We start from the raw sequence: 11,705 nt of genomic DNA, 5'->3' as shown, positions 1-11,705 counted from the left end.
ACTTAGACAATCAGAAATATTCTCAAAAATTATTACTATTTTACAGAAATGTTCATACTTAGAGATGTTGAAATATTCTCAAAATTCTCATCCAGCTATTTCTGAAAAATTCTGAAAAATTATTTTCTCAATATTTTTCAGAATTGACTGGATGAGAATTTTCAGTATGTCTATGTATGAAAATTTATAAAACAATAAAAAGTAATGATTTTGCAAATTTTTTTAGATTTTCTGATTTATTCTGAGAAACGTTCCAATTTTTTTAGAAAATATGATAAATTTTTCCACCAGGTATATTTATTTTATAAAGATATTGTTATTTTCACAATTAATGTTAGGTGCAATTTCTTTTTCTAACAAAGATGTATTTTATTTAGTAGAGTCCCTTAATTGATAAACCTTAAATCCGCCATTTTCGATCCCACCAATCAGGTGCGAATCCACGATGTCCATACTCTTACTTGAGGTTCTCTAGCAACGGCCATAATACATGCAGCGACATAATTGGTTAGTTGGAACAATAACTGAATCGGCCAATCACAGTTGAGAACTTTTCCCTATCACTTTAGCTTTTCCCAGAATGCTGGGGGAATCTTTTTCAACAGCCAATGATAAACGAATATTTAGATGCGACACTTTCGATTGGAAAATGTCCAATTTAGGATATGTAGAATAGCGCCTAGTTCAATAGATATGTATCTATAAATTTGTGTGATTATTCTTGAGATTATTTTGTCTTTTCTCGGAAAGTATGAGGAAATTTTATGTAAAACGAAATCAAAATTTATACACATTTCTTGTATTCTCTAGATTATGCGTCGACGCGTCTACAAAAACTGATCAACTACAAGAAATTGAAAATAATTAAGTAAATGAGAAAAATTAAGTATAAATTAATATTTTTTAGAAAAAATTATATAATTTTCAAGTCGATTTTACTCTTATGATCGTTACCTGATTACCTGATACGTTATCTGACTTTTTACACTTCTGATTAATCAATATAGTAGTCGCCTGTAATTGTACTTTATGTACTTTTGTTCTTTTTGTCTTTAATATTTAATTATATACTTATTTAATTTTAAACGATATAACAAATATAACAATAGTTACAAAAAAATAAAGAGAAAGAGAGTTCATACCGTCCGTTGTTTAAGACGGCGTCTTACAGTGAAGATACACTCCTTTTGCGTGTAACCACGTGGTTATCTTTCGGAATATACCATGGAAAACAATATTAAAACAATGTCAAATCCTGATTTGGAAGCATTTGAGAAGCGAGCGACTGCAGCGGTAATACTTTTATCGATTCGTCTTTTACATCCGCTATTGTGCTACAAACTTAAAAATACAATAACCTGATAATCCGTAATCGCAGCTGGTAGGTTATACAACTTGTACTCAACGTTGCAGGAGAAGGAGATACATCACTTGAAGCAACAAATTGTATTGTTACAAGAAAGCGTTAAACCAAATGGCTCTCACAATTCCAATGTAAATATGGAGGAGTTTGAGAACTTGCAACGAGAAAATGTCAAACTGAAGCATAGGATAGAGATACTCAAGAATGTAAGTTTTAAGTTCTTGAATGACAAGCATATTATTGCAAACAAAATATTCACATGAAGTCATACTTCTTAATTTATATTTATTCTTTGCATTTTTTTCTCATAGGTTGTGGAGGAAGAAAGGATGAAAGCAGGCCTCAGCCAGTCCAGTATCTTCTCAACCGAATTTTCAATTTGCATACACAGTGTCCTTTGCGAGCTGTTCACGGATGCTATTAAAGCTGCTTTTCCCGAGGTGATAAACGCACCGGTAATAGTGACCAGTACCACCAATGTCAAGTTCGGGGATTATCAATGTAACAGCGCAATGCCTCTGGTGCAACACCTGAACTTTATTGGTAAGATTCGGTTGTGCTGCCATTTTCGACGTTACAACATTGGATGAATATACGTTGTTTATACTGATATATGTTCATATATATATATATCATACGTTACTATTATAGGTAAGAAAACAAACCCTCGCGCCATTGCTAACGCAATCTTAGGCAAATTAAAAGAGTCGCCTGTTGTCGAGAAGTGCACCATAGCTAGCGTCGGTTTCCTAAATGTAAATATCAAGCGCGACTTTGCACAGCATACCCTGAGCAGCTGGCTGAGGCAAGGCAAAGTTCCTCCGCCGCAAGTCACGAGAAAGAAGGTGATCGTCGACTTCTCCAGTCCAAATATCGCCAAGGAAATGCACGTGGGACACTTGAGGTCCACTATAATCGGGGACAGCATTGCCCGGATACTGGAGTACTTGGGCCACGACGTGTTGAGACTCAATCACGTGGGTGATTGGGGTACGCAGTTCGGCATGCTGATAGCGCATCTCCAAGACGAGTTCCCCGACTATCTGACCGTCGCGCCTCCGATCCAGGATCTTCAGGTGATGTTCAGTACACAAATTTTAAATAAAAGATTTATAAATAAAATAAATAAAAGATTTATAAATCTTTTTATAAAAGCACTTATGGTTTACATTTATTGATCATTCGTCACGTTTACGCACACAGGCTTTCTATAAGGCCTCCAAGACCAGATTCGATTCGGACGAAGAGTTCAAGAAACGTGCGTACGAATGCGTCGTCAAGCTTCAAGCTTTCGAGCCCGAGATAACAAAAGCGTGGGAAATGATATGCGACGTATCTAGGCAAGGTAAGCGCAGTATCTTCGGATAGAAATTTTTGATTAAAATGGAAACGACTGCATCTCACTCTTGCCTCCTGTGCAGAATTTAATAAACTGTATACCCGACTGGACATCAAAGCGACGGAGAGAGGCGAATCGTTTTATCAAAAGCACATGGAATCACTAGTCACGTTCCTGGAATCGCGGAATTTATTGGAGGAAGATGAAGGACGAAAGGTAATGTGGGGGGAGGACAGGAGCAACGGAGTACCTTTAACCATAGTGAAATCCGATGGCGGTTTCACGTACGATACGTCGGATCTGGCTGCTATTAGGCAACGTATCGAGGACGAGAGGGCAGATTGGGCAAGTATCACACACACCTGCTACTGCAGACACTATCGGTCGTTCATAAAGAATTTTAACAGAATTGAGATAATTTTACAGGTGATATACGTGACGGATGCTGGACAATCGCTACACTTTCGAATGGTGGAGAGTTGCGCTAAGAGGGCAGGTTTCCTGAAGAGCTTCCATAAAATGGATCACGTCGCCTTCGGTGTTGTTTTGGGTGAGGACAAGAAGAAATTCAAAACGAGGTCCGGCGATACCGTGAGGCTCGGCGAGCTGTTGGATGAAGGTGAGCGAGAGCGCAATCAAGCACGGGATTGGGCTCGTCCAATTTTAATCATGAATTTAATATCAGCAATCTTTGAAAAACTAAAAAATGATCACTTTGTCCAGGCTTGAGGAGGTCGTTCAGCAAACTGAAGCAGAAAGGACGTGACGAAGTGCTGTCCGACGAGGATCTCAAAACCGCCCAGGAATCCATAGCGTACAATTGCATAAAGTATGCCGATTTGGTGCACAACAGGAATCACGAATATGTGTTCGCGTTCGACAAGATGCTGGAGGACCGCGGCAACACCGCTGTGTATCTGCTGTACGCCCTGACTCGCATTCGCTCAATCGCCCGAACGGCGAGGATGCCACGATACCAGATGCGAGAGCTACTGGACAAGACGCCGATCTCGCTGGAGCACAAGAACGAATGGCGACTGGCTAAGGCGCTGCTCAAGTTCCCGGACGTGATTCTCGAAGTCAGCAAGGACATGTACCTGCACCCGTTGTGCGAGCTTTGCTACGAGATTGCGTGCACGTTCACCGAGTTCTACGATACCTGTTATTGCATAGAAAAGAACGAGCACGGCGAGATCACGAAGGTGAACACGGGGCGTATCCTGCTCGCGGAGGCTACCGCGATGGTCCTAGAGAAGTGCTTCAACCTGTTGGGCTTGAAACCTGTCGAACGAATGTGAAGCAGTGAAAACGTTTTCGATTACTTTGCCACCGTAATCAAAGAAGTACGCAGAAATTTCATTTGACACCGCAATTTAATTTAACTAAAGGAAGAATACCAATCTCCTATTTCCTTTTCTTTTTCTTTTTCTTTTATGTACTTTAGGAAAACTTGGTAAGTTAATGCAAGTCTCCTGCTACAGAAGTATATATATTTATTCCAAATTTTTATATAAAGCATTATAAATGTAAGGAGAATAATAAATTATAATAAATAAAACATAATTAATAGGAAAGATAAGTGTCTAGATCAAGGCTGCGTATGTTGCATCACTTCGTATGATGAGAGTTCACTGATGTTGCATCAGCTTTGCTTCCCACTTCCTGCTTTATCCTTCAATAGCGATGTATCAACTTTAGTCTGAGTTTAAACGTGCGTTTAAATTATACGCGCGCATAACCAAGGCAAATGTTGATAAACTTGAGAAATTGATTGATCGCGTGAGTGAGTGAGAATACAGATGCACTTTCTTTCACAGCGATACGTAACGAAGTATATCTGGTCGCGGCCTTCTAATCCCCCCCCCCCCTGCGTACGATCAGTTCTGCATATCCACGTGTTCGATACGTGTGATTCGCTTCGTACGACATATGCGACAGTGAATTATTATTCGGAATAAACGCTGCCACGATGGTAAGTTGACGTGTGTTGACGAACAATAAAATCTGCTATTTCTGTCAAATATTCACGTGTGAGCGTAAAAAGTGCAATCATACCTTCGGACGCTGTTTTAACCTATCCGCCGGTACTGTAATTTTTATTATGGACTTATTATAAATTAGTGTATTTATTCGTGATTATTCGTGATTCGTGGGAGAACAATTGCGCTTTCTGTTACTCTAGTTACCCAATAAATTATATATGGTAACATGTTACTTCCGTGTACTAAATCAATTGCACAAACTGATATTTAATGCTAATATCTTTTGCTTATCTAGATGAAGAAAGGAGAGAAAGAAAAGAAAGGTACGTTCAAGGTAGAGTACCTTCAAAAAATTGAGAAGGAAGTACAAGCGAAATGGGAAGCTGCAAAGGTGTACGAAGTGAATGCACCATCAGTGATTTCACTTGATAAGAAATTGAATGAAAAGTATCTCGCAACCTTTCCATATCCTTATATGAATGGACGTCTGCATCTGGGTCACACCTTCTCATTATCCAAGTGTGAAGTACGTATTCGCATCTCTGCTTATATACTTTTTCATGTACCATTTTATTATTATTTATCATGTCCTACTTGTATTCTAAAAATTAATAGCTGTATACTTGCAGTTTGCAACCAGATACAATCGCCTCTTGGGGAAGAATGTGCTCTTTCCCTTTGGCTTCCATTGCACTGGTATGCCTATCAAAGCGTGTGCTGATAAACTAAAGAGAGAAATGGAAGAATATGGTTATCCACCACGATTTCCTGTCGAACACAAGGTTCTACCAGTAGCCTGTATTATGTCTAAGAAAGAGAAAACGAAAAAGGTAAAATTCTAGAATTTACTTTAGATATAGTTCGTAAGAATTATAATTTATAAGGGCATCAGAGTATAATACATTTATGAACGTAATTCTTCTTTACGCTTTTTTGCAAAATTACAAAATTCTGATTTGAAAGCAGGCTCAATATATAATATATTATAGATATTTTTAGAAGAATGTTTAGAAATTGATCAATGTTAATTTCAGAGTAAAGCTGTTGCCAAAACGGTCGCGGCGAAATATCAGTGGCAAATTATGCAGTCCCTCGGCTTAGAAGATTCAGAAATTAAAAAATTTGCTGATGCTGCGTACTGGTTGGACTACTTTCCGCCGCTTGCTATGCAAGACTTGAAATCTGTCGGGCTTCACGTAAGATTAAAAGCAAAATTCACCTTCGTATATTGTTTCCATTGCATTGCATTGATGCTGAATTGCTTCGTGATACTGCTTCAGGTGGACTGGCGAAGAACATTTATTACAACAGACGCAAATCCATTCTACGACTCCTTCGTACGCTGGCAATTCCAGCACTTGAAAGCCAGAGATAAAGTCAAGTTTGGTAAGAGATACACCATTTACTCGCCGAAGGATGGACAACCGTGTATGGATCACGATAGGGCGTCCGGTGAAGGCGTCGGGCCGCAAGAGTATACGTTGATCAAATTGAAAGTGTTGCATCCCAAGAAAATCAAGTAATACCTTTATCGTCGAATTTTTTTTAAATTCCCTTGTTTTTCGTTACTTTTCAATTACTACTCTGGTAATTTGAAATTGATTAGCTGCGGAATGCAATGCAAATTTTATTTGCAGGAGTGAATTAGAGGGCAGATCGGTTTACCTCGTAGCCGCGACTTTGAGACCGGAAACGATGTACGGCCAGACGAACTGTTGGGTGAACCCAGATATGAGCTACATAGCGTACAACGTCGCATGCGGAGACGTGTACATCTCCACGGAGCGTGCGGCAAGAAATATGGCCTACCAAGGTTTCTTCAAGAAAGAGGGGGAGATAGGCGTCGTTGCGACGCTCACTGGCATGGTAAAAGGACTTGTCGATTTTCGACGTACAAGAAAAAATATCAAGTATGTCTCTGGAATGTTAACGTAAAACATTTACGTCCGCAGAATTTGATAACTCTGGCACTGAGCGCTCCTCTCGCGCCCTTCAAAACGATCTATGCGTTACCTATGTTCACGATCAGGCAGGACAAGGGTACTGGTATCGTGACTTCCGTTCCTAGCGACTCTCCTGACGATTATGCCGCAATGATGGATATAAGAACGAAGCCACAGCTTCGAGAAAAGTATAGAATTACCGAGGAGATGCTACTGAATCCTGTAAGCGTTGTTTGATTATAAGAGCAATATTAATTGCTCTTTTGCCCCACACGCGTCGCTTTCGTATTCAATATTCGCATTTTTTTATGCGTTAGATTCCGATCATCAGCGTTCCAGGCTATGGCGTGCTTATAGCAGCAGCTTTATACGACCAGCTGAAAATTCAGTCCCAAAATGATCAAGCTAAACTTGCAGAGGCGAAGGAGATAGCGTACACGAAGGGATTCTACGAGGGTTCGATGGTAGTAGACCCATACTTCGGCAAAGACGTGCAGGATGTTAAGAAACCGATTCAGACAAAACTGATCAACGACGGCATGGCGGTGATCTATTACGAGCCAGAGAAAACGATTGTCTCAAGATCGAACGACGAGTGCATAGTGGCGTTGTGCGACCAATGGTACTTGGATTATGGCGAGGAAGCGTGGAAGAAGGAGGCTTTGAAGGCTCTGCAGGATCTTGACACGTTCCACGACGAGGTCAGAAAGAATTTCCAAGTGTGCATGGACTGGCTTCACGAGCACGCGTGCTCCAGGACGTACGGACTCGGTAAATATATCATCGCGTAGAACATTATCTCGCGTCAGCGGCACGCCCTGTTGACTCCCTGACTCTCCAGGTAGCAAGTTGCCGTGGGACGAAAGCTGGTTGATAGAGTCCCTGTCGGATTCCACGATCTACATGGCTTACTACACGGTGGCGCATTACTTGCAAGGCGATAGCTTCAAAGCGGACAAGCCCAACCCGTACAACATAACGTAAATTTCAGCGAAATGAAAATTAACGATGTGCTGCGCGCACGTCTCCGTATCTAATCGCTAAATGTGCAATTGATACCGTTAGACCCAGCGACATGACTCCGGAGGTGTGGGATTTCATTTTCTTCAAGGAGGCCAAGTACCCCAAGACGAAGATAAAGCGAGACACTCTGAACGCCATGAAACGCGAGTTTCATTATTGGTATCCGGTGGACTTGAGAGCGTCCGGAAAGGATCTGATACAGAATCACCTAATGTACTTCATCTACAATCACACGGCGATGTGGCCGAGCCAACCTGAACTGTGGCCACAAGGGATAAGGGCAAACGGACACCTACTCTTGAATTCGGAGAAGGTGACGCACGATTATTAATTAATTTCCGCGAAGCATCTCCCTTTGTGTTTTAAATATCGATGTTGCGATTTCGATACACGTAGATGTCCAAATCGGAAGGCAACTTTCTAACACTCGCGGAGGCCGTACAAAAATACTCGGCTGACGGAATGCGTTTCTGCCTCGCTGATTCCGGCGACTCGATAGAGGATGCCAATTTTGTCGAGAGCACGGCCAATGCGGGAATCCTCAGACTGTACACCTTCATAGAATGGGTCAAGGAAGTACTGTCCACGAAAGATACTTTCAGACACGATGCACCGAGCACATTCAACGATAGAGTCTTCGAAAGGTATTCTTTTTATTTTATACTCTTGTAGATCGATACTGTAGAGGACGACAATGACCTGCGTTTATTCTCGATACAGCGAGGTGAATCGGAAGATAAAAGAAACCAACGAGAACTACTCCAAGATGCTTTACAAGGAAGCATTGAGGACGGGCTTTTACGAGTTTCAAGCAATCAGGGATAAGTATTTACAGCTAAGCGCGTTGGACGGCATAAACTGGACGCTCGTCGTGAAGTACATTGAACTGCAAGTAATTCTTTTGTCCCCCATTTGCCCGCACGTTTGCGAGCACGTATGGGAACTTATTGGTAAAGTAAGTTTTAGCAAAATATATTGATAGATAATTGTTATTCTACGTGGGAATGCGTGATTGGCAATTGTGTGATTTATCAGGACGGAAGTATACTAGATGCAAGATGGCCCGCAGTGGGCGAGATAGATGAGGTGTTGATAAAGTCGTCCGAGTATTTAATGGATGCTGCTCACTCGTTCAGAGTTTTCCTCAAAAATCGCACGACCCCGAAGACAAAAGAGAAGGAGGTTACCGTGGAGAAACCCACGCTGGGGACTGTTTGGGTAGCCAAGACGTATCCTCCCTGGCAGAGGGTCATCCTCGAAAAGCTGAAGGAACTGTACTCTGTAAGGCGCAGCTGTAACTAAATAGCAACAATTGATTTGTCTCTTCCGTTAATGCCTCTTGGACATTAATATGTTTGCTTATTTACGTTACAGAGCAACGATAACGTATTACCCGACAATAAGGTGCTCGCCACACAATTAGGTTCCAGGCACGAGCTGAAGAAGTATGTGAGACGAGTGATGCCATTCGTGCAATTCGTAAAGGAGCAAATGCAAACTGTCGGCGTCAGTGCGCTGAATTTGACGCTCGATTTCAACGAGGCCGACGTGCTCGAGAAGAACAAGGAGTATCTCAAAACTACGTTGGATGTAACTTACCTCCACATAATTGTTGACTTATATATATTATGTATTTTATTACATTTTCGTCTTACTTATTTTGCTTATCGCAGCTCGAAAATATTATCGTGAAATACACGGACGAGGCTCCAGAAAAGACGCAGGAGGAATGCCGTCCCGGTACGCCTTACATAAATTTTTCTGTGATCCCTATAATGCCAGTGTGCTTCGTTAACCCGCAAAAGTGCAGCAGCTTACTCGAAATATCTGTGGGAGTCTCGGCAGCTGATACGTTTACAGATATCGTATGCCGTCTCGCGAAACAAAATAAGCAAATAAAAAGTACGTGACGCATGATCAGTGAGTTAATTGGCAGTTAAAGAGAATTGGTTAATTACGCGGCGCAAGTCTTACAGTTACACGTTTATGTCTAGATCGTGCTACAATCGCATTATATCGATACGATGATCCGATCCTGGGGCCAAGAGCCAAGCCGGTGGCAGAAGACATTTTAAAGGGAAAAACCGAGATTTCACCTGATTCTACGTTTAACGTAAATGTGGGAAAGAGAATTGTCGAAATTACCGTTAATGGGAAAACGTATCCAGTAGGAGAGCAAATGATGTATATTGATAAGTCTCTGATATGATGAACGATCATTTAATACTGCCGGTAGAAGATCTTGTAAGTTTCTTGCTTCATAAGTATATAATTTAATTTATAAAATAACTTTTTAACTGAACACCAGTGGAAAGAAACAGAAAATGTATGTTTTCAGGAAAAAGTTTGTTTTTGCTTTCTTAATCTGGATTCGTATGATGCATGATATGTATCATGCATGATTTGCAATTTGAAAGAAGGCTCTGCTGTGTGAGTTCTTTAGATAATATTTATTTTTATTTTATTATTAAAAATGCATTTCGTAAAAATTTGATGAATAATAATATTTCACTTATATATGTATTTCTTTTTTTTGTATACATTAATAAAAATTAAAATCAGGTCATGGCACATACATGACTTTGTCGGAGTACATAATTACATAGAAATCACGTCAGAAGGCACTCTCAACGATTGCTAGATTAATATTTCTTCTCTGCTCGTCGCGCGTCTACTCTGTATCTTATACGTTCGACATCTTTAGCGGTCGTTCTACAACAACCGCCGATGTAGCGGACGCCAAGGTCCAGCCACTCGTCAATGAACTCGTGCAAGGAGAGAACCTCGCTTTCCCTCTTCCATCCCTCGGACACTGTGTACTTCTCCCCGCTGTTGGGATACACCACCAGCGGTATGAAATCGTCCGCGTTGCCCGAGTTGATGCCTTTCAGCAAGGTGGTAACGTGTTGCGGGGCGATGCAGTTGATGCCAATCGCCAATATCTGTCCGGGTAACGCATTTCTGTAACATCTCACGGCAACTTCTTGGAAGTTGCTGCCGTCCGCTAGGCTTTTCCCGTCGTCCCTGCAGGAGAAGGACAGCCACGCGCGCGTATTCGGGAATTCCTTCAGCAGATCGACCACGGCCTCCGCTTCGCGGACGCATGGTATCGTCTCTATCGCCAGCAGATCGACGCCTTCCTCTATCAGTACGCGTATACGCGGTCTGTGCCAGTCGGCCAGGAATTCCCTGGACACGCGCGTGCCGTACGAACCGGTATACTCCGAGCCGTCGTGTAGACAGGCACCATAAGGTCCGCAGGATCCGGCAATCAGCGGTTTCCGGTTCGTCACATGCTCAGTATCCGCGATCTCCTCGACCTCATCGCTGTAAATGTTCACCGCGTCCTTCGCGTAATCGACGGCCTTGCGAATTATCTCAAGGCACTCCGCTTCGGTGATGTCCAGGTGCTTCACGAAGCCGTCGATCGTCGCCTGATACGTATTCGTCTGTATGATGTCGGCGCCGGCGCGCAGGAAGTCCAAGTGCGTCGCGAATACGGCGTCCGGGTTCGTCACGAGGAAACGCGCGGTCCATAGAGGATCTCCGTCGATCCTCTCGCCCACATGGGTCGATAACTGCGTGGAGAACCCGCCATCCAGCACCGTGATGTCTGACATGCTTTCTCTCGATTTTAATTTCTCTTCTTCTTCAATTCTTTCTTTTATTTTTATTTAATTAAAAATAAAAATTTCGCGTCACAGTCAACACGAGGGCAACACGCGACTCAGTCTGACCGAGCACAATTCTAAAGCTGATGGAGTAGCGGAAAGCTTTACTGCGTCGTGCAATACGAATGTGCAGCACGCGTCTCGATCTCGCCAATGTTCGACAATACGAGGAAACTTGTTCGATGGACGGACCTTATACATATTAGGGGAGACGGCATCGTTATCTCGTCGCAGCCACACTTTGATAACCGATCATTGAAGAAGTGCGTGTCGCTGTCGAGTCGAGATCATAAATTCTCATCTTCCGCGTCGCGCGCACGTGTGCTAGATCATCGTATCGCTATTACTGCATTGTCATCTATCGTTGATGAAACATGGCTACTT

At 42.1% G+C, this 11,705-nt stretch overlaps 3 protein-coding genes across 4 annotated transcripts; 2 read left to right on the top strand and 1 right to left on the bottom strand.

The window, feature by feature from the left end:
• Positions 1-713: 713 nt before the first annotated feature.
• On the top strand, positions 714-4,673 carry LOC105280104 (probable arginine--tRNA ligase, cytoplasmic). Its single transcript, XM_011340335.2, has 8 exons — positions 714-1,293; positions 1,414-1,569; positions 1,675-1,906; positions 2,015-2,439; positions 2,567-2,708; positions 2,785-3,047; positions 3,129-3,321; positions 3,426-4,673. Exons 1-8 carry the CDS (start codon positions 1,225-1,227, stop codon positions 3,998-4,000), a joined length of 2,055 nt encoding a protein of 684 aa, XP_011338637.2. The 5' UTR covers positions 714-1,224; the 3' UTR covers positions 4,001-4,673.
• Positions 4,568-10,241, top strand: LOC105280105 (leucine--tRNA ligase, cytoplasmic). 2 transcript variants are annotated; one of them, XM_011340336.3, is made up of 17 exons: positions 4,568-4,674; positions 4,980-5,210; positions 5,314-5,514; positions 5,719-5,880; positions 5,965-6,203; positions 6,322-6,550; positions 6,637-6,849; positions 6,945-7,398; positions 7,469-7,607; positions 7,693-7,963; positions 8,047-8,294; positions 8,371-8,605; positions 8,686-8,931; positions 9,025-9,240; positions 9,324-9,552; positions 9,645-9,894; positions 9,989-10,241. In XM_011340336.3, exons 1-16 carry the CDS (start codon positions 4,672-4,674, stop codon positions 9,857-9,859), a joined length of 3,531 nt encoding a protein of 1,176 aa, XP_011338638.2. In that variant the 5' UTR covers positions 4,568-4,671; the 3' UTR covers positions 9,860-9,894; positions 9,989-10,241. The 2 variants fall into 2 exon arrangements, with proteins under 2 accessions (XP_011338638.2, XP_011338639.2); XM_011340337.3 differs by lacking the exon at positions 4,568-4,674 and adding an exon at positions 4,682-4,786.
• Positions 10,174-11,526, bottom strand: LOC105280106 (homocysteine S-methyltransferase). The gene has a single exon (XM_011340338.3). The coding sequence runs from the start codon at positions 11,268-11,270 to the stop codon at positions 10,293-10,295; it is 978 nt and encodes a 325-aa protein (XP_011338640.1). The 5' UTR covers positions 11,271-11,526; the 3' UTR covers positions 10,174-10,292.
• Positions 11,527-11,705: the final 179 nt, after the last annotated feature.

This window comes from Ooceraea biroi, chromosome 2 (assembly GCF_003672135.1).
Source record: "Ooceraea biroi isolate clonal line C1 chromosome 2, Obir_v5.4, whole genome shotgun sequence".
Taxonomy (NCBI): domain Eukaryota; kingdom Metazoa; phylum Arthropoda; class Insecta; order Hymenoptera; family Formicidae; genus Ooceraea; species Ooceraea biroi.
Note: the sequence above shows the minus strand (reverse complement) of the source record. Positions and strands in the feature narration are given on the sequence as shown.

What these genes read in the sequence shown, in the direction of transcription:
- LOC105280104 (XM_011340335.2), top strand. Translation starts at nt 1,225, where the DNA reads ATGGAAAACAATATTAAAACAATGTCAAATCCTGATTTGGAAGCATTT. An exon ending in GCAACACCTGAACTTTATTG is followed by an intron (nt 1,907 to 2,014) that starts GTAAGATTCGGT and finishes TTACTATTATAG; the next exon opens with GTAAGAAAACAAACCCTCGC. An exon ending in ATGCGACGTATCTAGGCAAG is followed by an intron (nt 2,709 to 2,784) that starts GTAAGCGCAGTA and finishes CCTCCTGTGCAG; the next exon opens with AATTTAATAAACTGTATACC.
- LOC105280105 (XM_011340336.3), top strand. An exon ending in CTCCAGGACGTACGGACTCG is followed by an intron (nt 7,399 to 7,468) that starts GTAAATATATCA and finishes CTGACTCTCCAG; the next exon opens with GTAGCAAGTTGCCGTGGGAC. An exon ending in AACGATAGAGTCTTCGAAAG is followed by an intron (nt 8,295 to 8,370) that starts GTATTCTTTTTA and finishes TTCTCGATACAG; the next exon opens with CGAGGTGAATCGGAAGATAA.
- LOC105280106 (XM_011340338.3), bottom strand. Translation starts at nt 11,270, where the DNA reads ATGTCAGACATCACGGTGCTGGATGGCGGGTTCTCCACGCAGTTATCG.